This window comes from Stenella coeruleoalba, assembly GCF_951394435.1.
Source record: "Stenella coeruleoalba genome assembly, chromosome: X".
In the NCBI taxonomy this organism is placed as follows: Eukaryota; Metazoa; Chordata; class Mammalia; order Artiodactyla; family Delphinidae; genus Stenella; species Stenella coeruleoalba.
In genome coordinates, this window is record NC_137152.1 from 119,472,560 (window position 1) to 119,498,418 (window position 25,859).

A 25,859-nucleotide genomic window follows, 5' to 3' on the forward strand; every position below is an offset into this window, starting at 1 on the left:
AGACCTTGAGACTCCTCAGAGGAGCTATAACCTGCAGGTTGGACTTGGGCAAGAAGGGGCTGAGCCTCATTTAGGAAAGTGTGCCCCCAAATTCTCACACAGTGAGGTATGACAGCTGGGGCGCCTGGCCGGCATCACTGAGGTTGGCCTGAGGGGGAAGGGCCAGCCCTTGCTAGAGTTCAGAGAAATCCTGCCCTCTGTAGCCGGGGTGAGTCACCTTGCTCATCTCTCAGCACACTCCCCACCATTTTTTTAAAAAATTATTTATTATTTATTTTTGGTCACACTGGGTCTTTGTTGCTGTGCACGGGCTTTCTCTAGTTGCGGCGAGCGGGGGCTGCTCTTCGTTGCAGTGTGTGGGCTTCTCATTGCGGTGGCTTCTCTTGTTGCGGAGCACGGGCTCTAGGCATGCGGACTTCAGTAGTTGTGGCACACGGGCTTCAGTAGTTGTGGCTCACGGGCTCTAGAGCGCAGGCTCAGTAGTTGTGGCGCACGGGCTTTGTTGCTCCGTGGCATGTGGGATCTTCCCAGACCAGGGTTCGAACCCGTGTCCCCTGCACTGGCAGGCGGATTCTTAACCATTGCACTACCAGGGAAGTCCCCTCTCCACCATTTTTAAGTGATTAGAGATGAGCATGGGCTGGGTATCTGCCCAGAAGAATTAAAAGCAGACACTCGAACAGGTATTTGTACACCCATGTTCAGAGCAGCATTATTCGCGATAGCCTAAGCGCAGAAACTCCCCAAGTGCCCATCGGGGATGAATGAATAAACAATGCAGTCCATCCACACCATGGAACATTATTCAGCCTTGAAAGGAAGGACATTCAGACACCTGCTACGACATGGGTGAACGTAGTGGATATTCTAAGTGAAAGAAGCCAGACACAAAATGCAAATAAGTGTGTGATTTCACTTATATGAGGTTTGTAGTCAAATTCAGAGAGACAGAAAGTAGAATGGCAGCTACCAGGGGCTGGGAGAGAGGAAGAATGGGGAGTGACTGTTGGACGGGGACAGAGTTTTGGTTTTGCAAGAGGAAGAGTTCTGAGGATGGATGCTGGCAACAGCGGCATAACACTGTGATGTGACTGTGCTTAACGCCACAGAACTGTACACTTAATAACGTGTGAGATGGTAAATTTGATGTTATGTGTATCTTACCACCGTTTTTTTAAAATGCATACAAAAATTTGAGAATTTCAGTCAAAAAAAAAGATTAATGTAGGAATGGTGGTGCAGTCATGACAACTGCAAACCAAGAACTGTCAACAGCATGAAAAAGCAGGCTAACGTTACTTTAGACCAAAACAGCTGGACAAGGGATTCTACGTGGTAGATGTGAGCTATGTCAAGGTGAACGTGTTCGTATCTGTGCACGTGGACGTGGGCAGGAGAAAGAGCAGAAAGCCATGTCCCCACGGCAGCAGCGGCCACGCTCTGGATGCGCGCTTCTGTTCATCCTCACCGCTTCCTGCGTCTTCCAAATTTTACAAGATGAGCATATACTATTCTGATAATGGGGTGGAGAGACAGGGTAAATTAAGTATAAAAACCAACCACAAGAAAAGCTAAGGAATATGAATATTTATTAAATCTCTAGATCGGCAAGGCTCTCCATGTTGAACAGGAAAAGACGGGAAAAATCACGTAGGAAAAGAGCAATTTGTTTGATTACTTATAAAAGTGAAACCTAAAATTTAAAGGCAAATTCACACAACTAGAAATACAAATGCCCAACAATCGTACAGAGAGAACGGGGATCGAGGTCATTAATAAGCAAAGAATTCAAAGCTCATACAGGATGCCACTTTCACCTGTTACCGTGAGGGTTAGGGGTTTTGTTTGTTTTCAAGGTTTGTATACTCTGTATGCTTGTTCGCTTTATTTTCAGTTTTACTACCTTAAGGGAGCAGGAGAGTGGGGCAAGGACTGAAGTCGAGATGCTTTTGGCAATTTGGCACCGAGAGCCCGTCCTACGGGAGTAATGTGAAGTACACAAAATCATTTTATTCACAAAGTTGCTCATCACAACATTGTTTACAATACTGCAAATTTGGAAATTGACTAAATTCCCAATAACTGAAAGGTTAAGTAAATAATGATGAAATTACACAATAAAATATACTACCACCAGTATAAAGTATCTTTGCAAAAACCTGTAATAACCACATGTAACAGTGAAAGAATAGGAATATAAAATTGCACGATACAGCACACGGTATGACCGTAACAGTGTAAAAAATTTACATCCCAAAAAAGACAAGATATTAAGTGACTCTCTTGGTGTAAAATACTGATGCATCTTCTTACCTTTTACTACATTCGTATTTTCCGATTTTTCTAAAATTAACATGTTAATTTTACAATCAGAAAAAAATACTTTTAAAGTAAGGTGCCCACAAGATTCCTCAGCGATGTTTATTTCATCCCATGATGCAATCTAGAGAGTTCAAACCCCTCAGCCTCTTGGAAGTGGGGGCATGGGAGCGGGCGGTGGAGAGTGATCATGGATGGATGGATGGATGGATGGATGGATGGATGGATGGATGGATGGATGGGTGGGTGGTGAAGGGAGGACGGGACAACCTAAGGGTGGGCAGGGAGGCAGGGATCGGCAAGGGACAGTCAGGGACCAGTGTGCAAACTGGTCAGCCGAGGAAAGGGGCTTTGTGGAGTCAGGGAAGACTCTGACTGCTCAGCGGAGGTCTGTGTAGACCCAGTAGTAGGCACTAACGGTGTTCTTAAAGGGCAGGACCAAAGAAGGATTTCAGGAAGACACATGGATTCTTTGGGAGCAGGGGAGGAAAGAGGAGGGGGAGGTAAACTACGTGGGAAGGAGGTGCAAAGGGCTAGGATGATGGTGGTGGGAGTGGAGGGGAAGAGACCGATTGCCAGAGGGAACTCCCTGCGCTAAGCTTAAACCAGACGTATGTGGTTCACTACCGGACAAGTCTCTGTGGGCAAACAGAGTAGAGAATCAGCCCATAGGAGGAACCCGCCAACAGCCGGGTGGATCGGCCCAGAGTTAATCTAGGGCAGCTCCGTTCGTCCACTTTCTGGCACAACGGAAAGGCTGTAGATCGGTGCTGTCCGATACGGTAGCCACGACGCACACTGGCTCTTGAGCACATGAAATATCGCAAGTGTGACAGAGATTGTGCTTTTGAAATGTTTATTTCATTTGAATTAATTGAAATTTAAATAGTCACATGTGCCTAGTGGCTAGTGGCCAGCACATACCTAGGGCAGTGGTTCTCAAGGGCACTCTCTGGAGGAGCAGTGTCATGTGTCCAAGTGCAGACTCTCAGGCCTCAGCCCAGACACCCTGAAGCGGAAGCTCTGCAGGCAGGACCCTCGTGTTTCTGAGCCACTGGTTTAGGGCCACTCAAAATTTCTGAGATTACCTGTCCGGGTTTCAACTAAACTGCATAAAAGAACCCCTGGCTCAAGTCTACAAAGAGTGACTTGAGAACCATTAATAAAACGTGTCCAGCTCAGCAGGATCAGAGAAAAGTTACGTGATGCAACGAAGACATGGTTTCTCAAAGCCGATTCAAGATAAGGAATGTGGTTGGCTTTGAAGTGTGAAAACCAGAGAGCAGCCGCTCATCCCAATGAACGCTGCAGACGTGCACAAGCGGCTCTAAATTGGGTTCAGTGTCAAAAACACAAAAAGCGACCGTCGCCCGTGAGATGATTTAGAAGAGCACGCCCCTGAATGTGAAATGCAGCCGCGCTTCTAAAAGGAGAGATTCATAAAGGGAGGCCAAGAAAAGCGAAAACCTAAGGAGCATTCTGAGGCTACGCCCTCGCGGAGAAAAGAGGACACAGAAGCACTTCCAGCAGAGCCAGATCTACACGCGAAACACCCCAAAGCAGACCCAGCCCCAGCTGTGGCTTTGGTCACGTGGGTGAGTGATGGCCAGAATGCATGTCACTTTGCTCTCTTTGGCACGGTTCAAATTACGCCTTCAGCAAGAGTAGAATTTGGAGATTTTTTTTTTTTTTTTTTTGTGGTACGCGGGCCTCTCACTGCTGTGGCCTCTCCCGTTGCGGAGCACGGGCTCCGGACGCGCAGGCTCAGCGGCCATGGCTCACGGGCCCAGCCGCTCCGCGGCATGTGGGATCTTCCCGGACCGGGGCACGAACCCGTGTCCCCTGCATCGGCAGGTGGACTCTCAAGCACTGCGCCACCAGGGAAGCCCGAATTTGGAGATTTTTGATACTAAAACTGTGCTTCAAGAAAATAAAGAGGAAAAAAATGATGAAGTGTACATATAATAGTCAACCATGAATGCAAAATAAAAGCCTGGGTGAAAACTTCTCGTTGTAACCGTGCAGGAGATGAAGCTACGTACGCTGAAAATACATCATGAGGAATTTGACCGGATTGTAAGATTCTCAGTGGAAGTGATGTGAGTGACAAAGAAGACAGGATGAAGAAGGAGAAAGAAAAGGCTGAAGGAAACCATCTACAAAGCTGAGGCCTCCCAGGAGAGACTCGAGCTTCGGGATCAGGAGAGAGGAATAGGGCCCTCCACTCCTCAAGCAGAAACTGTTGCCAGAACACTGTCACTTAATCGCTTAGAAGATTGTTGTGTTACCATATATGCCTCCACTGTAGGCTAATTAGTAAAAAAAAATCTGTATTTGAAATTTTACTGATTTGAGGTAATCTTATAATATCTTGCCTTTTTGTTTACAATTTAACACAGTGCAGTAACTTAATTTGCCGTACTTTGTTTCACAAATATTTAAATACCAAAGCAGCACTTGTAAACAAAGAATTACTAAAGGTTACTTTGATACAGGACTACATTAGATGTTTATTAAGAGAGTGCTTGACTCTTCTGGTGACTACTGATAATTAATCAACTTCAACGTGTTGTGAATATGACCTGTGAATACTCCATCATTTTTAAGATGACGTAGGCTAAGCTATTACTACTAGGCTATTACTACCACCTGCCTTTCTGGTTACTTTCATATTTAGGGAATATAGAACCACATTCTGGGGGATTAGAAATCACCTAATATTATATTAATGAAAAGTTTTCACAGTTCTCAAAATAATTTAGAATTTAACAAAATTAATGTTGTCTTTAATCAGCACTTAAAAAGTAGACTATTTCCTTCTCCTGGATAAACGGATGTTTGCAACCAACCATCTCTAGAGAAGGAGAACATTAATGGTTTTGAATGACTCAATTCATGGATACAGTTATGCCTGTAACTATTTTCCACTGTGAATAAAGATACCTTTTAAATAGATGCCTTTGGGTTCAAAGGTCATATTACTTGCTAACAAATTATTATTTGGGCCAGAAAGTCTCTGAAAAATTTTAACTGAATTTCTCATACATCTCATGCCTCTAGTTTAGTGAGCATTATTTATTATTTGATGTAGAAATTCCATATTAATCACTTCATGCATATTTTATTTTGAGATTTGAAAATTTGTGATCTTAGAAAAACTGAAGCTAGACTTTAAGGCACTGGCATCTAGCATTATTATTTTACATTTTAAAAAGAAACCTAGATTACATGTTGATATAATATTTTGAATATATTGGGCTAAATAAGATATATTATTAAATTATAAACAAAAGAACTAGGAACTTTGTGTCACACCTAATTTGACATGTGGTTACTTTTTGAAATGCACTAAATTTCACAAATACTTAAAGTATTTCTTGAGTACAGTGTTATGTTCAGTTATTATGGTCTTGATAGCTAAACTTACGACAATTTTAGTTTGCTCACTCTGTACTTATTCATTCAACAAATAAGCTATGAGTGTTCCAAAAAAAAGGAAAGAAGAGGTTCAGCCCAGTCCAATTACCAACTATAAAGACAAATCAAAAGTTTCGGCTGTTACGTATTCTGAGGCCAAATTGTTGACGCCTGTTTTGACTGCCTACCCCTGGGGTTGCTTCCAATATTACAGGTAATCACGAAATAACCAGTGTAATTCCTTCTCTCACCAGCTGGACAGGAGAGCGTTATATATGCCCTCTGCGGTTGGCAAAACTCAAGGCGTCAACGATCGGGGAAGGGCTCCACCTTGGGAGTCATTATACATATTGTGATCCTGCCAAGGGTCAGAAGCTACAAAATACAGTTCCCCTGCATGGACGTCTGAAAAGTTAGCCAGAAATTCCCGGGGATTGAAGCCAACCCACACAGTATACCTATAGTCTACTGTGCGTATGGAATAGCCCATGACCTTTATATCTTTCAAACTCGGCTTGTCAGAATTCCACTGAGGAGAGTCCGCAGGCCGGGGGTACTGGCTATAGGCCACCAACTCACGGGGATTACCACGGATGTACAGATCTTCTTCCGAGTCACGGACCTGAAAATGCTTCAAAAGGTTCCGGCCTTCTCGGCACAGCTCCACGTGAAACGAGGGGATGGGGCAGCGAGGAGGGACGGGCAGCCCTGCAAGTCCCGCGAGCGTGGGGAAGAGAGAGAGCAGTTCCACGAGGTCCCCGGCTTGCCGGCCTGAAAGAGGAAGCAGCCCGGCGGAGGGGGTTACAGCGCAGAAGCCTGCTGCAGCCAGGCAGCACGAGCAGAGCGCGCGCCCAGGCCCTACACGCCAACTTCTGTTCTCTTACAGCATTTGTTCTTAGCCCGAGAGTTTTAGGAACAAAGCCAACTCGGCACCTCACCCGATAGCAGGGCAGAATGAAGATGCCCTCAGCCTGCTGGCGCTTTTAAACACGATTTGAATTTAGGACCCACCAGTGTTTAAGTGATTCAGGCAAGGGTCATCGGTGGAGGCCCAGACTGTTGGGGAGAAGTCTGTTGAGGACAGGCTATTCCGAGCCTCACAGTAGCATCACCCCGCGGATCACTCCTTTCTGGAAGTCTGCACTTGATCCATCGCCCTTTTATTATTGTAAAATACACACGACATAAAGTTTACCACCTTAACCATTTCGTAGTGTCTGGGTCGGTGGCATTAAGTACAGCCCCACCATCCATCACAGAACTCGCTTCACCTTGCACAACTCCCCGTCGCCACCCCCAGCTCCTGGCACCCACCTGCTACTTTCTGTCTCTATGTGTTGGCTACTCTAGGCATGTGTATGTGGACACATCTAGAGTATGTGTCCTTTTGTGCCTGGCTTCTTTCACTTAGCAGCATGTCTTCAGAGAGTCCACCCATGTCAGAGTTTCCTTCCCTTTAAGGCTGAATGATATCCCATTGTATGGACACGCCACGTTTTGCTTATTCATTCATCTGTCAATAGACACTCAGGTTGCTCCCACCTTTTGGCTATTAATTAACGCTATGAACATTCTTCTGCACGTTTTTCTTTGAATGCCTGTTTTCAATTCTGTGAGCTATATACCTAGGAGTGGAACCGCCGAGCCACACGACCATTCTATGTTTAACCTTTTGAGGAACCACCAGACTCTTTTCCACAGCGACTGTGCCATTTTACATTCCCACCGGCAACGTGCGAGGGCTCCAGTTTCTCCACACCCTCGCCAGTACTGTTGTTTGCTGTTTGTTTTGATAGCAGCCGTTCTAATGGGTGTGAAATGGTACCTCATTATGGGTGACTTATCTTTAAAGTCTTTACATTGACTCCTGTTAAAATTTATTGTGACCCTGGACCATCATTCTAGCCTTTCTGGATCATTAAGCGCTTGCTCTATACGGCTCAATTTTATTTCTGACGCATTTGGTTTGTAAGTAAAATAAAAAGAAAAAAGGTGAAGAAAGCTTTTTTAAAAGATACCTTTACAAGGGCAAGACCTGGCTGACACAACCGCCTTAACCAGGCCGTCAAGCTTGGCATCACTAATAATGGCACAGGCCGCCATGAAGTGTACAAGACGGCCGCCCCGGACGCTTGAAAGACACGAGGTCAGGGAGATGCGGGGTCCCAGAGGACGACAGGTCTTGTCGGCCACTGTAAGGACTTTTTACTCAGACTTGACACAGGAGTGTAGGAGGCCCCAGAGCAGGGCTGTGACACCACCTGGCTTGGGTTTTATCAGGCTCGCTGTGGCTGTTAAAGTCAGGATCACTGAGGAAAAACTCCAGGGATCAAGGGCACACGCAAGGAGAGTTTAGCAAGAGACGGTGGCAGTGTGGTCCACGGTGGTGACGGCCAGTGGGGGGAGTGGTGTGGACATATTCTGAATGGAGAGCGACAGGCGCAATTGCTGACACACCATGAACCGCATACAGACCATGACAGAAAGACGGGGGCCGATGGCCCCATGGTTTTGTGGCCTGGGCAACCACTGCCACTTCCTGAGATGGGGAAGAGCGTCAAAAGAAAGGCTTAAGGTCAAAGGTCAAATGTTCAGCTTTGGGCACGTTAGACTGGCCAACTGGGACAGGCTGTTGGAAATCCAAGTCCAAAGATCAGGGAAGACATACAGGCTAGAGGTAAAATTTGGAAATAAGCAGGATGACAGTGCAGTTACATCAATTTACAACCTGAGCACCTCCCAACTGAAGTTTCAGAAAGGATTCTCAACCTGTCAGAAGATTTCTCCCAGCAAATAAAGGGCTATAATCATGCCCTGAAACCGTTTAACATTTTTATCAATGACATGAAAGAAGACAGTGCATGCAGCACATAGAAATTAAATGTGTGGAAAATAAAATTGGGCCGTAGAAAACAAACTCGGGAAGATCCAGAAAGGCCAGAATGATGGGCCAGAACCAGGAAAAATTTAAATAAGAATCAATAGAAAGTACAGGATTTAAACGTTAACACGATGGATTAAATGCAGAAGTCCCGAAAGGGGGCAACCTGGTTTAGTAGAGTTCACAGCAAAAGCGCTCCAAGAAGGGCAAATGCCACCTGAAGTACACGACTCATCTCTGCGCTGAGCAGATCGAGTCAGGAGGCAACTCACAGAGAACCCACACAGGTCGACCCCCATGGCAGGGATGGCCATCTTGTCCAAGTGATGTTTCCAGAAGTGCTTTCTCAAACTGGAGCTTTTTGGAAGACAAAGACCAGGATAGCCAGGGGCCTGACGCTACCTGGAGAGGACCAGCTTGGGAGGACTGGGACAGGGAGGTCAAAGTAAACTTGCCCTTCACTCCTGGGGACGGCAAAAGCAGAAGCACTGATTTGACAGAGCCGGTGCTTCAGCAGATGGAGACGCTGCCGAGCTGAGGCCCGGCAAGGAGTGAGCAGGTGACGGAGTTCTGCTCACCGGTAAGCAGGCAGCCCCTGCCCCAGTGGAGTCTGCTACCCCCTCCTCTGAGCTCAGAGCACACTGCCGTCACCTCTACGACAGCCCTCCCCATCCTGGGGGTGCCAGCTGCTCCTCTGTCCCTCCCCCTCTCCAAGCCCCTGTGGACAGGGGCCATACTCGTTAGCTCTGGGCCTGCCACTCCCCTTCCGCGCACAGGAAGGCCAAGTCAAGCAGCATTACTCCTGAATTTTCATACCTGGCTCCACTGATTCTGAGATGGAATCAAAAGGGTCGAGGTATGGGAAAAGCTTGTCGCCTGCCGCCGGAAGCGGAGCCGTCCTTCCCGGAACATAGAACAGCAGGGGCACGCGAGTAGTGACGTCAAAATTGCTGTATTTGGCCCATTCTCCGTGTTCGCCTAGAGCCCACCCTGGTTCATAAAAAGCACACAGAATGACAGAAAATGAATAATCACCTCGTGGCTTGCTCATTTCAGTTAGACGCCATTTCATTCCCTGTTGTTAAAGCCAGAGGAAGCAAAACCTGATCGCCTAGAGGGCGTGTACCACCGAAACGGGCGCTGTGAGACTGTGGCACAATCGCTCAACTTCTAAAAATAGTATCTTTTTCAATTTTTAAGACATACCACAGACCAAGAAAACATAACTTCTGATTCCAGACCCTTAACCTTGATTAAAAACCACCCCCAACCCTCATTTAAAGCAAAAGATAGTTTGAATACCCCGAGATGGAACTTTCCAATCACTTCACGTTTGAGTGCCCTTTTTGATATGAAAAATATAAAAGAGACTGTATGTTGAGTATTTCGTATTAAAAAGTAACCCAAACTACAAAAAGCTGCTGTGCATGGGTTCAAGAAGGCTTCTGTGGTTCGGATGTAGGCAGTCCCAGGAGGGCCTTTTGAGAAGGGCCATTTGTAATCAGCTACAGCTGCCTCCGAACCAAAGCGAGCTTCGAGTGACCCTGCCTTCACGGGGGTGCAGTGGACTGTGGAAGCACCGGGGGAGAAAACTGGGTGCTGAGAAGACGGCCCGGAAGGGGATGGCAGATCATTAGGCAAACGGTGAAAAATTACACCTCCACACTTCACAATACGGGTCTTTACAAGGTGCGAGGTAGGCCTGTGAGAAATGACACGGAGAACTGTCTATGACATTAAGTGGAAGAAACAAGCCAGGCAACGAAACAGGACACAAGCACAGTCAATCCTGCCACATCCCACGACGATACGTTGCGCACATACACACTCGTGACATACAGCCCCACGTACATGCACGACTGAAGGCAGGTGGACGGACCCCCGATCCGTCAGCACCACTTAGCTCTGGGCAGGTGGGATGAAGGGCAGGGTGCTCTGGCCCTACGTGATGTGCTCTGCATACTTCTTTCTCGCTACAGTGAGCACATGCTATGATCTAACACTGTCCCACTTCACATTTGACGATATTAGAGAACTGTTTTCCTGTTTCTAGGTAGGATGACGGCAGTGTGGTTAAACTTCAAAAGAGCCAAATTTGGGCTTCCCTGGTGGCGCAGTGGTTGAGAGTCCGCCTGCCGATGCAGGGGACGCAGGTTCATGCCCCAGTCCGGGAGGATCCCACATGCCGCGGAGCGGCTGGGCCCGTGAGCCATGGCCTCTGAGCCTGCGCGTCCGGAGCCTGTGCTCCGCGACGGGAGAGGCCACGACAGTGAGAGGCCCACGTACCGCAAAAAAAAAAAAAAAGAGCTAAATTTATTAGAAATACTGTTCAGAAAACTAAACCACCTGAGACTGGCTTCAAAACAATTTGGGGGTGAGGGAGGATAACCAGGGCTCACTGGCCTCAAACACACCCTGGCCAAAATTAAAAAGAATTTTTTTAAGATGTTTCCACTTTTGGAAAAAGTGAGAAACTGCCTTAGAAGAGACACAGAGTTGTGAACCCCAGGCTCCTGGCAGAGCGGGCAGCGGGGCTGGGGTGGAAGGGGTAAGTCGGGTCTGAGGGCCTTGTTGGGCTCTGCCAGGATTGTTCTGGATCTTCGTAAGAGAAACTAAAACTCCTCCAACCCTCTAGGTTAGAAATGGGTCAAAGGGGCTCCCCACACAAATGGACGGCTCCTGCTGAGCTCACCAAGAAACAACAGTTACTACAAGGTCCCCCCACCCACCCAGCTCCACCACCCAAGCCCCCAAGATGCTTCTTTGACCCAAAAGAGGGCCCGCCTCCGTGGAGAGAAGTCCCAGGACTAACAAGGTGGCCATAAGGGCGCCCAAGACTCCAGACTCAGGGCACTGCTGGTTCACAAAAGAGAATACACACCTATTTCAGGTAGCCTAGGAAAGTTTCCACAGAAAAGGTCCAATGCTTTGAGCGACTCACCTGGGCATTTCAAAAGGCTTACCGTGATCCGAGGTGAGCGCCACGATCGTGCTGCTCGCCAGCTGAAGATCGTCCAGGGCACTCAAAAGGTGGCCAACCTGCGTATCCAAATACGAAACACAGGCAAAGTAGCTCTGGCGGATTTTCCGCTGCAATTTAAAGAAGAAGAATAGTGAGAGTGACTGCAAGTTAAAGTGCACGGCATACCCAGCCACAGTGCTCGCCTGAGCACCCCTCCCGGGCCCCAGCCCTCGGGTGCCCTTGATGACCTTCTTAGCCAAAACGGAACACTCCATTCCCTGCCATCTCACCCCCCCCCCCCACCCCATACAGCTACAGCAAAACCCGCATGTCCACAAGGAGGATTCTTTGCTAAGCAAATCAGTTTTCACTTTAGGGCACAGATCACAGCACGTGGATGTACCACTTACTATTCCTTTCTGTCTCCTTCACATACTCTTGTGGGTCCCAGGAGACACCCATGTACACAGAAACTGACCCCTCAGCCTTCCAAAGTCTGCTGAGGGTCACACCAAAGGTACCATATAGCTGTATTCATTTCCTGGGCCGCTCTCACAAAGTATGACAGACTTGGCGGCTTCAAACAACAGAAACAGATCGCCTCCCAGTTCTGGAAGCCAGCAGTCTGAACTCAAGGTGTCGGCAGAGCCTCTCTGAAGGCTCCAGGGGAGGAACGTTCTAGCTTCTGGCGGTGGCCACAATCCTTGGCGCTTCTCACAAGGACCCCAGCCATACTGGGTCAGGGGCCAGCCCACGGCAGCATGGCCTCATCCTGACCAGTCATACCTGCAATGACCCTGTTTCCAAACAAGGCCACATTCTGAGGCCCTGGGGCTCAGGACCTCCACGGATCTTCCTGAGGGACGCAACTCAACTCTAACAACGGCCGTGAGTGGGCCTCTCCCCTGAGCTCTTCGTAACCCAGTGGATGGCAGCCGCTTCCCTCACAGCCTGTGGCTGGCACGTGCGCTTCCGGCCCAACAAACTGCCCACAGGCAGGACAACGGTGGCGGAGGAGGGAGAGCAGCCCACCCCCCACGGACCCCCCACCCCAGAGCGGCTTCCGGAGCAGATAGGCTCCGTGAAAGAGCCGCAGCCTCTGCTGGGCTGACTCTTCCGCCGCCTTGTCCACAAATCTTAGAGAAAAAGATGAGTCCTCTACCCCTGCCACAGGGGAGAAGCGAGGGAACCGCTGAGCCATCAGACCAGCCCCAGCTTCCGTGTGTCCCAGCTGGTCCTGTCAGCCGGACCCGCGGTGAGAACAGTCATGAGACTCGCCCCCTCTCCCCAGGTGGTGAAGACAATGGATATCCATCTAACCTTCTAGAAGGATTATGCTGAACCCTGGCTACTTCTAGCTTCTGGTAGATAAAAGTCTCCAGTCTGTAACTTGGGGAACTTCAGTCCTCCTGGGGACCAAAGACACCTGTCAGGATGGCTGTGTACTAGTCAAGGGTACGCCTTCCTTCCTACGCGGGCCCCTGGAGACAGGAGAAGCAACAGATGTGGTCGTCAACCTCACTGAGCCACCCGTCCAGTGAGGACAGGAATGGAGACAAGAAAAGGTGCATTACTGGTGGGGCCCAGGGACGACCCTGGAGGATGAGCCCTCGAGTCGGCCTGGGGAAATCGGGGGAGGCTTCACAGAGGAGTTAGCATTTGAGGAAAGGAGCTGGCAGTCAGACAAGCGGGGTCGGATGCCCTAAGCAGGGGCTGCAGAGCGGGGAACAGTGTGGAGTCACCGCAGGCCAGGGCACGTTTTGGGCCAGCAAGCTGACCAGTGTGGCTGGAGAGTCACATGGGAGCGCCGGGGAGCAGGACAGGACACTGGAAAGGCAGGTCACGGCCAGATGATACGGACCCAGAGGGTCCATCCACGGAGTGGAGGTCTCGGGTTGGAGGCCAGCAAAGGCACCGAGGTCACCCGAGGAGAGGAAGTGACACAATCTGGGCTGCAGGCGAATGAGGGTCCCCCACCGAGAGCCCGAAGCAGACGCCAGGGGCTCGAGGGGAACCAGCAACAGATCAGCGCTGCGCGCACGGGGCAACCTCCACGGTCGCTCGTTGAAGCGACAAACCAAGACCAGACCACTGCGGTGGTCCACGAAGTGGTGCCGAAGAGGAATTTAGGGAGATGGGGTAGGAGCGGGGGAGGGAAAGGAGCTGAGGACCCCAAAGGGGACGCCAGGTTTCTCGCTAGGCTGGCAGCACGATTCAATGGCACGGAGAGGGCGGGGGCGCAGGAGGAGGAGAAAAGGAAGAGCAGGAACGGCGGTGCAGCCGCACGGGGCCTCTACCAACCAGTGGACAGACAGACGCGTCTGGAATCAGGAGCGTGGGGCTGGAGAGGCTGTCCCGGGGCTCATCCACAGCAGGCCCGGCGGGCAGGGTGGGGGCGAAGAGCACAAACAACACGGGGGGCGGCCCTGGGCTTGAGCCCGGAGGGCGGCACCTCCTAAGCAGCTGACGCAGAACGAGGCGCCTGCCCTGGGGCCTGCAGTGGAGGGGGCCCGGGAGGCTTGGCGAGGAAGCCCAGGAGCAGACATTTCCAGAAGGCGTAGCTCTCTCAACAGTGAGAGGGCAGCAGGGATTCAGGGAAGGTCAGGACCCCCGAGGCTGGATTTTATTGCCAGTGAGATCAGGGCTGACCCAGATGAGAGAACGCTTAGTGGGATGCGGAGGCAGGAGGCCGCACAGAGGTGGACGAAGAATGAAAGGGCAGTGAGGCCACAGACGCAGCAGAACAGAGCACGTCGCACTCATTCTCCCGTGGAGGGCGGGCGAAGGGGCAGGAAGGGGAAGAAACAGGCAGGGCCCAGGGAGGCGGTACTTCTGAAGATGGGATGGACGGTTGCACGGAAGTTGGGAGGAGACAGCAAGGAGGGGCAACGGGGTAGGGAGGGGCCGAGTCCCTGCTGCTCTTCTCCTGAGACCAGGGAGAAGGCCGCAAGCTCAGCACACAGGCACGCACAGTTCTGGCTACAATGAGGGAGGTTATTTCCAGCTCCCGTTTACCAAGTACCTGCTGGGTGCCATCTGATCCTCCGAGCCACCCCGGAAGCTGAGCATTACCACTTCCATCTTACACAGGAGGACTCCGAGGCTCCGAGAGGTTGATTAACTTGCCTAGAGACACACAGCTGGCAAGGGGCACAGCCAGGATGTGTACCCACGTTCAGCCTGTGCCTTCCCCTTCCTCAGACTGGTAACCAGCCTCTGCCTCTGAAACAGGAAGTACAGTCATCTGCTGAGAGATGGGGCAGAAGGGCGGGGTGGCGGGGGTGGGAGGATGTGGGGGCAGAGGGACGGGAGGGGCTGGAGGGGAGTGGTGAGGGTTCAGAGCAGCTGCAGAGGGCAAGAGGGAGCCGAGCAGAGGACTGGGCATGCGAGCATGTCCCTGCCTCAGGACGCGGGCTTGAGAGCAGACAGGGTGGCCGGACTGTCCTGTGGTCAGGGTATTGCAGTCAGGACGAGGATAGAGGGACACGCGTGCTCAGGAGCTGGCGGGAAGAGTAAGTGACCGGCCACGGGGCCTCAGCTATCCAGGGAGGGAGCAAAGCCCAGAGGGGAGCTGGACACAGGGGAGAGGGGGCCACACACCAGTGATCCCCGCGTGGCCCCAGGCTCACGCACGCGGCACTGAGTTAGAGGGCTGACGGCTGAAGGGGGCGCAGGACCCAGAGCTACAGGCAGATGATGAGCAGGGCCAAGTGCGAGGTGAATGTGGGGCGGGGATCAGCACACGAGTACACCAGGGAGGTCCTCTGGGTCACTGTGAATCTGTGTGTCCAACTGGGCAGCTACACCACCAGCGGGCGTGGTGAGAGGAGGGGCTGAGACAATTGGGAAGGCACCCTCGCCGTGCAGCCGACACTGCCCTAGACCCCGCCCCCACATTCACTGTGGTCCCCGCTGAAAACCTTCAGAGCAGCTGTCATCACGGAAAACCTTCCCCCATCTTGTGTCGACTTTGCAGATAAGGACACCGAGGCTCAGGGAGATAGGATGCCTCGTCAGCAGCCATGCAGCCGGTGTGGGGTAACTGGAATTCGAACCTAGACTGGTCAGAGCCAGCGAAACAAACGTGGGGGCTCTGGCATCGCACCTCCCAGGGGGCGCTCCTCCGCAGTAACCGCGTGATCTGGGCAAGTCTCTAGTGTCCTTACCTGGACAACAGAGACAGCAGGCCCCCCGCTAGGGTCCCACGGGGACCAAAGAGCACACACAAAACGCTGAGCACCCTTCCCGGTGTGCAGTCCAAAATGTAAAGGGTCATCGGGAATGACTGCCGCTAACGTGATGTCCAGGCGCAGCCTCGGGGCTGCAACTCCAGCAAACCCCGCTCTCAGAACCCCTGTGGGGGCAAGTAGGAACCCAACAGACCGACGGGCCCGCTGCTTCTCAAACTCTCACCACTGCCACCCGAGACGCAGGGTGGCGCGGCCCTCCTCGCTCAAACCCTTGCCGGCCGAACACAGGGGCCAGAGAGCAAGAGACACCTGGGCAGTCTGTCTGGTTTTGTTTTGTCTCGACACGTAGCCTACAGCAGCGGTTCTCAAACTTCTGCCTGCATTAGAGTCACCAGGTGTGTGTTTTTGGAAATGCAGGTTCTCGGGCCCCACTCCCAGCCTCCAACTCCCTGACTCTGAGTGGGACCAGGATGCCGTGCTTCTAACGAGCCCTCGTGGGGGTTCTGACGCAGGCGGCCCAGGAAGCACTGTGAAAACGCTGCCCTCTTCCTTCCCCTGTAGACGGGCTGCTGGAGCGTTCACGTGCTAACAGAAAGGCAGGGCTGCGTGTGGAATATTCCAGAAAGAGTGTTGCTCAGCGTGCGCTCTGCGTGCCAGGGAGAGTGGGGTTGACGAGTCACCCCCACATCGCAGCAAATGGACCCCAGACACTGCAGCTGGACAGGGCTGGCCGTGTTGGTGCCCCAGCCCCCTCTGTGCCAAGGCCCCGCTCACCAAGCCACCTCCTGAGAGTAATGGATGCCCGTGTCGGCTTTCCCACAGGGGACCCGCCAGGACCAGCAAACTGAGTTCTGGGTGGCACCGGAGTCGCCAACCACCCTACACCTGACAGACTGTCACCTGGATTCAACAGCATCTCCTATCAGTTAGTGAGGGTCACCCAGGGCCTCTCCCCATGCCGGGCCCACAGCCCGCAAGTCCCCAGATCTCCAGACGCCCCCTTCTTTGGAAGCGGAGACGCTGAAGGGGAGACTCTGTATCCACCCAGCACGTTCGCCCCAACCCCGGTGCTCCACAGGCCGCCTCACACAGAGAAAGTTCTCAGCAAGACACAAGGGACAGAGCATGTCCACAGAGAAAAGCACCATCACTCGTGACATCATGCCATAAGTGCCCAATACTTCCCCCAAATCCGTCCTTGATACCTGAAAGTCGGCGGGAATCGGGCCGTAGGGCACGCTGAGGTTTAAGGCTTGGACATCCTCCCGCTGCCTGATATCCATCCAGGGGTTGTAGGCCACAGGAGGGAGGCCGGCAGGGACCTGGGGATCAGGAGCTAGGGTGATGTTCTCCAAGGGATACAGCTTCTGAAATTCCTTGGGGGGAAAGCACACAAAGCCACCGGGCCGTCACTCTTCCGGCAAAGGCACAAGGCTGGGCCCCTACTGGTGTTTACGCTGCCTCTCCTCTAAGCCTGTGATGCGTTCACACAAGTACCTCCCCCACTTGAAAGGCACTCTCACGAGATGCCAGTGGTAATGAAACGAGTTGGCTGGTTTCCTACAAACCGAGCAGCGACAGCTCTCTTCCCTCATAGAGACCGATGCCCTCCTCTTCCCGTTGCCACCTCCCCTCCAACTAGAAAAGGTGTGCAGAGGTGTGGCCAGTTCCCCAAACCAGTCTCACGCTCAGAAATTCACTGGGAGAGCACAAAGGAGTCCGCACACAGCCCTACTCACGGCTGCAATTACTGCAGAGAAAGGATACCAGCCACAGTCAGCAAAGGGGATTGTCACAGGGGGTATCTGGGGGAAACCAGGCACAGGCTGCCAGAGTCTTCCCCCGGTGAAATCACACAGGATGCGCGCAATTCCACCAGCAACAAGCTGTGTGACAGCACGTGTACAACGCTGCTGCCAGGGAAGCAGAGGCTCGTGAAAGCCTCAGCACCCAGGATTTTTACTGGGGCTGGTCACGCAGGCACCCTCTGCCTGCACACATCAAAATCCCAGACTCGAAGCAGGAAAGGAGGGGTTTCCGTGAACAGCTCAGGCCTAGGGAGCCACTTGGCAGTTCTGGGAATGGTGGGAACACTCCCGAGATCCAGGTTCCCAGAGGCCAGGCCAAGGGTCAACCTCAGGAGCAGGCCTTTCAACGGATCACAGTCAGGCCTGGTAGGTTAACTCCTTCTGCACGAGAGACAGAAGTTGGTCTCACTCCATCAAGCGGGGCTGACAGCTCCTGCTAGGAAGGTGAGATCCCCTGGGCCAATCAAAGCGCGACACTCACAGCATCAAAGAGCACGTCTCTGGTCTCCACGCCCATCGCAAGTGACGGGCATGCTTTGCAAAGGCAAAAGGGTGGGCTGCTCAGGCCCGGGGAAAACATGATAGGAAAAAACTGAAAAATATTCTGAAAAAGAAGAGACTACACACTCTAACTGATACACACGCAAGTGCAGGATTCGAGCCTCCAACGAGGCACATGGTGCCCCGCGTTTCAGGGCTCAGGGGGAAAGGCACTTACTGAAGAGGGCTTCACATCTCCTGGAATTCTGTACCAAGGACCGCCACTTACTGCAGGCTTCGGTGGCCAGCTCGGCATCCCTTCTCCGTGATGACTCACTAGCCAACCCAACATTACTCACTGACTTCTAGCGAAAAACCCTCCAGTGGAGGAAGTAGAAGCCAAGCGTTTCTAACAAGATTCTTACGTGTCCTAAGTCTACTTCTTAGCCTTGACCTCTGAAACCCATCTTCATACCACTGAGTATACTAGTGCCATCAGGCGTCCCTGGTGACAAGGGATGGCAGGACGTGGCCACCTTCACTATGACACAGCTGTCACAGCTGTGCTGGAGCAGCCGTCAGCCAGCTCTTCACCTTGGGGTATCTGAAGGGGATGTGCGGCTTATGATAGCCCACAGCCAGGAAGAAAGGACTGCCAGACGTTTTCATCTTTCCCAACAACCGCACGGCTTGCTCGGTGCTCTGCTTGTCAGGCAGGGTGCCCTCGGGCACATCTGCCACATCCACAGGGCACAGCAGGTTGGCATGGAGTTCTCCGTCTGGTCCCCTGCAGGTCTTCCAAAACAAAACATACAAAGTCAGCTTTTTAAGTGCAAGAAATAGAAGTCATGAAAGTTCCCCACAATGGATTTAACGTTTATATTTCGAGCACATTAAGTATTAGTCATCCAGACTACACGGGCACATAGAAGTAGAAGTAAAACAGAGAAGCGTTTCTTCTTTTCCAGGCAGAGGCCAGAAATCCAGCAGAACTTAGTTCGCTTCTCGTTGTTCATTCTCTGTCTCTAGGTCATAATTAATTAAAGGAAACCAAAGTAAACTCACGATCAAAAAAAAAATCTGTCTCTAATTCAACAATAAAAAAACGTAGACCAAGGACTTGAATAGATATTTCCCCAAAGAAGATATACAAATGGCCAATAAGCACATGTAAAGATACTTCACATCATTAGTCATTAGGGAAAGGAAAAAAATCTGTTTTCAATTTCAACGACAGACTAAAGCTTATAAGTGACAGGGTGACAGTTAACTAGATAAAGTGACAGTTCATGGAATTTCCAGATCCTCAACTCCACCATGCACAGGATGGAACCTACCGCTTCGTTTCTTAAAGTGGCCACGTCGGCCAGTTTCAGTTTTGACCACGACTTCTACCTCACAAATACCCAGGGGCATCTCACCGAGGAGCAACCTTTCACAGCTCTGCCCTGTCCACACCGCCCTGGGCAGGGCAGCCGCCATCTGCCCCCCTGCTCACGTTCACATGGTCTGCAGCACCGCCAGGGATTTGGTGCAGTCAGACCCACCGTCTTGAGAATGACGTGGGACATGGGCACAGGGACCTGGCATTTGTGAGACTACTAAAAGTAGCAAGATGACTTCAGGGAACAGAAGCATGGAGATGGGGTCTTCCGATCTCATTCTCTTAATACTCAAGCCACAAGCCAAGGGCCAGAGCCCGCTGGCTTTCACTGTATTCTGAAATGAAAGTTGTCATGAATTTAGAACACTTTTCTGCACCCCACCAACCTCCCCAAATCCACACCCTTCTCCACACGATGGCTGTAAAATCCTCTGAGAAACATGTCATTTCTCAACACTCCAGCTGTTTCCCTGAACTTCTTAAATGTAAGTTTTAGTTGCATTTATACATCGGGGGCTCTTCTGAACCGAGATTAAGTTTCCTTATAGATTCCTTTTTTCCGTAATGCTTTAAAATTTTAAAGCCCCTATCAAAGGTCTCAACACCTGAACATATCCATTAGGCCCAAGACAGACAGACAGACAGATAGACGGAAAGCCTTTCTCCCAATCTGGGCTGAGGCGCTTAGAGCACAGGTCTCTCTTCGTCCTTCCATGTCTCGGCATCTCCTATAACGAACCCTCTGCACAGAGCCTTATCCAGAGTGAGCACGAAGGAGCCATTAAGTGAGCCTTGCACACTACAGCATAAGCTTCTAGAGCAAGGCATCCCTGCCGGCTTCGAAAATGCAGCCACCTCTCCACTGGACCTAATGCTCAAGATCCCAGCGCTCATCCCTGCCAGGTCATGATCACAAACCAAACCCACAAAGCCCAGCACGTAACCAGCTGGAAAGGACGCACGTGCTGCACACACAACAGTTAACCTGAATTTGCTAGACAGGGAAGAAGAGGCCCCTCTTCAGACCAGCACCCCTCGCACGGCCTTACCTTGGTGTTTTCGTACTTTTCAGAGGACGGATGATAAGGTGGAACAGACCAGCTATAGGGAGAGTCGTCACTATGATTGGAAGACACTCCTTGAGGGGGAAGAAGGAGGAAAGTCATTAAATAAAGCATGGCGAGTCCTTCAATGCCCTCCCCCACCAAAATGTACACTTTGTACACAACTGGGAAAGGGCCATCCCCTTCTTTTGGCCTCAGTTTCCTCATCTATAAAATCAGGAGCCTAGGCCAGATGATGAGAAGTCCCCACGAAAGCCGACCCTCTGGGCTTCTATCTGAGTACTGAGCCCCACCCGACAAAGGAGGCGGCAGAGGCAGGGGCACAGCCATGGCTGGCTGGGCAAGGGGAGGCTCCGCGAAGCGGGGTGCTTTGCCGGATGCCAACCAGACACGAGACAAGGGGGCCGGGGTTCGAACCCCGACACTGCCTTAGGACGCCAGGTTCAGTGCTCTCTCATGACGCAGAAACCCACCCGTTTACAGTCTACCTGGGAAGACAAAATAACAACGTGAGACACCGAGGAAGGACTGCCAGCCGTCTGCAGAGGAGAAGTGCTGTGTGAGTGAGGGAGCCCCGGGCACAGAGGGGACGTAGGTCCGGGGAGGGCTGGCGGCGAGGGCTCTGGAAGGAGGAACCGCCTGTGCAGATGAGCCGGGAGGAGCTGAGAGGGTAGCGTGGGCAGCGCCACGGGAGAAGGGCGTCGCCAGCACGGGGACACACGGGGACTCCAATGACGAGCACCTGACCAGGCAGGACTGGAGGCAAAGGGGCAGCGGGCGGAGGGCTTCTCAACCCCGCAGGCACAGTGGAAGCGCAGAGTGGGCTGACAGACCTGGTCCAAACCCCCGCGCTGCCCCACGTGCCCGTGCAGTCTCGGGCACGCTCTGCGAGCCTCCATTTCCTCCTCGGGAAATGACGCCGATGAAGAACCCACCTTGCCTGCTGCTGGGGAGAGGATTACGGGGGCAGCTGGCACAGCACCCAGCAGGCGCCTGGCACGCAATCAATGGTGGCTGCCGTCAGCCTCAAGCAGGCCCCTCCCCGACACAACAGGGTCTTGAGAACAAAGACCCGCTTGAAAAATGTGTCTCCAGGAGGGCTGCAGGCCAAGTGTTTGCTCTCGGGCTAAGACAACCCCACAATCTAATTATCAGGGGTAAGGAGGCCAGGCGCCACCCCTCGGGCCCCGTCAGGCCTCCCTTCCTGAGGCACGATCTCCCCTCTGCTGTGTTTGCTCCTTTCATCTCTCTCTCAAGCTGTGCTCAGGCCAGAGTGTCAAGGTGTGAGCACCAACTGCAGAAAGTTCTACTTGCACTTGCTGGCGACCTTTCGGCCGCACAGCCTGACAGATCTCCTTCCAAACTGGGCCCAACTTTGCGGCCCCTCGTGATAAGCGTTTCTTGGGACAGAGCTCGGGCTCTCAAGGCACCCCCCCCCCCCCCACACATGCTGCCCTGGGATCCTCCCCTGGGAAGGGAATCAAGGCAGCTGCCACTCCAGCTTCCCACAGGAGGAATCGGAGGCTCAAAGAGGTTGAATGATTTGCCCCAGGTCCAATGCACACCTAAGAAGTGGCAGAACTGGGACCAGAACCCAGGGGCCGGCATTCCCGGTGCCACTGCCCATCAGCGGTTCACTCTGCCTCCAGAGGTGCTCATCCCGGCGGAATGCGGCACAGAGGAGACCTGAAAACAAGTGGGACTAAACTACAGTACACGTCTCTGTTAGACCACTGTGCTGCCACTAAAGGTGGCGGCACGAAGTCACCACGCGGGAAAATGTTTATGTCTAGAACACTCACAATATAGCTGTGCGGCACTGCTGGTACAGTGGCGAGCACAGCTGCCTTCCACAATGTAAAGTTGTATATCCAGGAAAATCTCAAATCAGAAAAATAATACGCCCAGAACCAGGGGACGTCATCACAATACAGCTCTCCTTAGTGGTGCAAATACAAGCAATTTATGTTCTTTTTTTTTTTCTCTCTTTTCTGCCGCGCTGCGCAGCTTGCGGGGTCTTAGTTCCCGACCAGGGATTTAACCCGGGCCCTCAGCCGTGAAAGCGCTGAGTCCTAACCACTGGACTGCCAGGGAATTCCCAATTTATATTCTTTAGTTTATACCTCCCTTTTTCTCCCACAACTTTCTGTCAAATAATAATGCCTTACTTCAAGTTAAAAACAAAAAAGTTTTAAACTCTCTGCTTCAGCATTCTCATTCTGGCAGTTTAGCTGGCAGTGTTGAAGGTCAGGACTGGGTGGCCCCTGGCACCCTAGAGCCCCTGGGTACCAGCTTACCCTCCTCTTTCTGACCTAATTCACAGACAGCGGGCAGGCACCCCCTGCCAGATTACAGCCTCTTCACTGGGCAAGTCAGCAGAGCTGCCCTGGTCTCACTTCACTGCCAGGGACCCCAGGTTACAGGGGGTCAGGCGCAGAGCTGGACGCCCAGCCAACACTCCCCTCCCCCACAGCCAGTGCCCTTCCTTCCCCCCACGCAGCCAAAGGAACCAAACAGCACCGTGACTAGTTTCCAAAAGGAAGAAAAAGCCCTGCTACCCTTTTTCACTTTTGGTGAGAACACAAAGCCAAGCTGAGAAGTGATAGCCTGCACGAAGGTGGCAGCGACTAACCAGGTGTCCACCGAGCCCCAGCCCCAGGAGGGGACCCCCGTCCTCAGACACGAAAATGGAAAGAGCCCAGACTCGGAGGGGCAAGCAGTACCAGGATGAAAGACTTTTCCAACCGACATGGTCACGTAGCCATTCTCCTTGAAGTACTGGGGGATGGTGGAGAAGTTTCCAGAGTGTGCCCTCCAGTAGGAGTTGAAGTCATACAGGCGGGTAGTGTCTGGTCTCCTCCCGGTGAGCAAGGACACGCGGCTCGGGGCGCACACGGCTTGCTGGTAGGGAGCAGAAGCAGAGGGACACGTCCTCAGAGGAAAACAAAGTCTGGGAGCTAAAAGGTAACCAGGCAACCTCCCAGGTCCTCGGCTAACAGCTTGGCGGCTGAGTCATGCAGATCTCAAAGCCAGCCAGCAGGATTTGGGCCTCACCCAGTCGCCAGCAAGAAGTCTTCCCCGAGAGAGGAAGGCCCCAGCCCCTCCATCCAGCAGATGACTGTGTCGTTCTGCATGATGGCGTCTCACGGGTGCCCGGAGCAGGCAAAGGTCTAGGAAGCGGCCCCATGAAGGGGCACAGGAAGGAGGGCCGCTGTGGCAGCATCCCCTCCTTCTCAGCACCAGGCAACCTCCAGTTGGGGGAAGAAAGGTGGGCAGGACCAGCCTGAACACAGTATACCAGGGCACACCCTCCACCCAAGGAGAAGCACCCCTGAAAGGCACAAGCTTCCTTGCCAGTGGACAACCAGGTTTGCTCAGCCGCCATTTTCCAAACTGTGCTCCCCTCTACTAAAGAGATGCCTGGCACAATGAGTACCATGCCCCAGCCCTCAGTGCACGAGGCACACACCCACACCCAGAGGTGCCCAGACATACCTGGGCAAAGGCATTCTGGAAGAGGAGGCTGCGGGAGGCCAGCTGGTCCATGTTTGGGGACCTTATGAGCTTGTCCCCGTAACAACCCAGGGAGGGGCGTAGGTCATCCACGATGATTAAAAGGACATTCAGAGCATCTGCACAGGAAGGAGGGGCTTCAGTGAGATCACCTGCACTGACACCCAACCCCCACCCGGGGTAGGTGCTAGGGTACCCAGAGGTCCAAGGCTGGTCCCAGCACCTTGACAACCCAGCCAGCTACGCCAGGGAGGGTGGAAGTGGGTGCACAGAAGAAGCCCCAGTCCGGGGTGGCAGGGTTAGGCTTTGGCCATGGCCTCAAGCCTGGATGAGGGAGGGAGAGAAAAAAGAGGGAGGGAGGGAAGGATGGTGGGTGGGTGGGAGGGAGGGAAGGGAGGAAGGATTGATGGAAGAAGGAATGGTAGGAGGGAGGGAGCGAGGGAGTTAAGGATGGAGGTAGGCAGGGAAGTAAGGAGGGAGCCCCGCAATGTGGGCGAGGGCGCCGGAGGCACCTGTGGCCGAGCTGCCCAGCGCCGCGGATCCGACGGAGCCCAGGACCAGGCAAAGCCAGAGCAAGCCCCCGCCTGGCGGCAGCATTTTTGCCCCGCCGCAGCCGCTCCGGGGCGACGATGACAGGTTTTGGCAGGAGGGTAGGGCCGCCCCCGCCGCCTGTCGCGCGTCGTAAACCCGGGAACCCTGCCCGACGCGGCCGCAGCCGGCCGCATAGGCCGGCGCCCCGGCCCGAGCGCGACTGCGCCTGCGCGAGATCCGGGCCACAGGGGGCGGAGCCGAGGCTTCCGCGCAGCGCCTGCCCCGCCCACCGGGCCGATTCACTGCTCGGGGCGCACCTCCCGCGTTGGGCAGGTACTTGGGGAGTCTTCCCAGGTGTCTCCAAAGATTTGCGTTGCAACCACTGTCCTCAACCAGCAGTTTGCCGCCACTTCGCCTTTGCTCGTGCTATGCGTTTCACCTGGAGGCCCTTCCCTTCCCTCTTCTCTCTATAAAAGTCATACTTTTCCTTGCAGACCAGCCCAAATGCCATTCTCCTTCCATGAGGCCCTTTGAGAACTCGCCTTCCTCCATCTAAAGGGACCCCCTTGCTCAACAAATACTTACTAAGTACATCAGATATGTATACCGCGCACTGTTGGCAGCTTGGAAGTCCTGGCGGCTGGGAGTTCTAAGTTCCTTCCCTTGTGGAGCTTGTGGACAATAAATGACCAAATAAACATTGAATAGCAGTGGGCATGCGCGGTCTGGAAAAAAAAATATGGGGGCGTGGGTGGCACATGGGGAGTTTCATGTTATTTTCCATGGGGTGGCCAGGCAAAGCCTCACTAGTAAAGTGATATGTGAACAAAAACTTGAAGGAGGTGAGGGAGCAGGCATTGTGGAGAACATGCTTGACAGTGTTAGCTGATGGCACAGGGGCTGGTGTGGCTGGTGGGGAAACAGGAGATGGGGAGCAGGTAGGAGATGGGAGGAGTGAGGGTCATAACTCTTCCGGTGGCAAGAATCATTCACTGGGTGCCTGGGGCTGAGGGTTAGGCAGGACATCACAATCCTCTCTCTCTGTCTCTGACTCACTTCCACCTCCTAGTGAAATAACCTAACACAATGCCAGGCAGATTGGAGATCTTTTTTTGCATACAGGAACACATAAGTATTAGTATAGTTATTGAGGGTTTCCTATACCCAGGCAACATGCTAATTTTCTCCTCACACCAACACTGTGAGCTAGATGCTACTATCATTCCCATTTTACAGATCCAGAAATTAAAACTCAAAGAGGCCAAGCCACTTGACCTGGCACACAGCCAGGAAGTGGAGGTGCAGGGTGG

General features: G+C 52.5%; 1 protein-coding gene across 1 annotated transcript; it reads right to left on the bottom strand.

Moving 5' to 3' along the window:
- Positions 1 to 1,572: 1,572 nt before the first annotated feature.
- IDS (iduronate 2-sulfatase) lies at positions 1,573 to 24,763 on the bottom strand. Its single transcript, XM_079911264.1, has 9 exons — positions 24,531 to 24,763; positions 24,001 to 24,137; positions 23,229 to 23,406; positions 20,491 to 20,579; positions 18,652 to 18,852; positions 16,975 to 17,145; positions 11,581 to 11,707; positions 9,434 to 9,607; positions 1,573 to 6,507 (listed from the first exon to the last, which is right to left on the bottom strand). Exons 1-9 carry the CDS (start codon positions 24,613 to 24,615, stop codon positions 6,035 to 6,037), a joined length of 1,635 nt encoding a protein of 544 aa, XP_079767390.1. The 5' UTR covers positions 24,616 to 24,763; the 3' UTR covers positions 1,573 to 6,034.
- Positions 24,764 to 25,859: the final 1,096 nt, after the last annotated feature.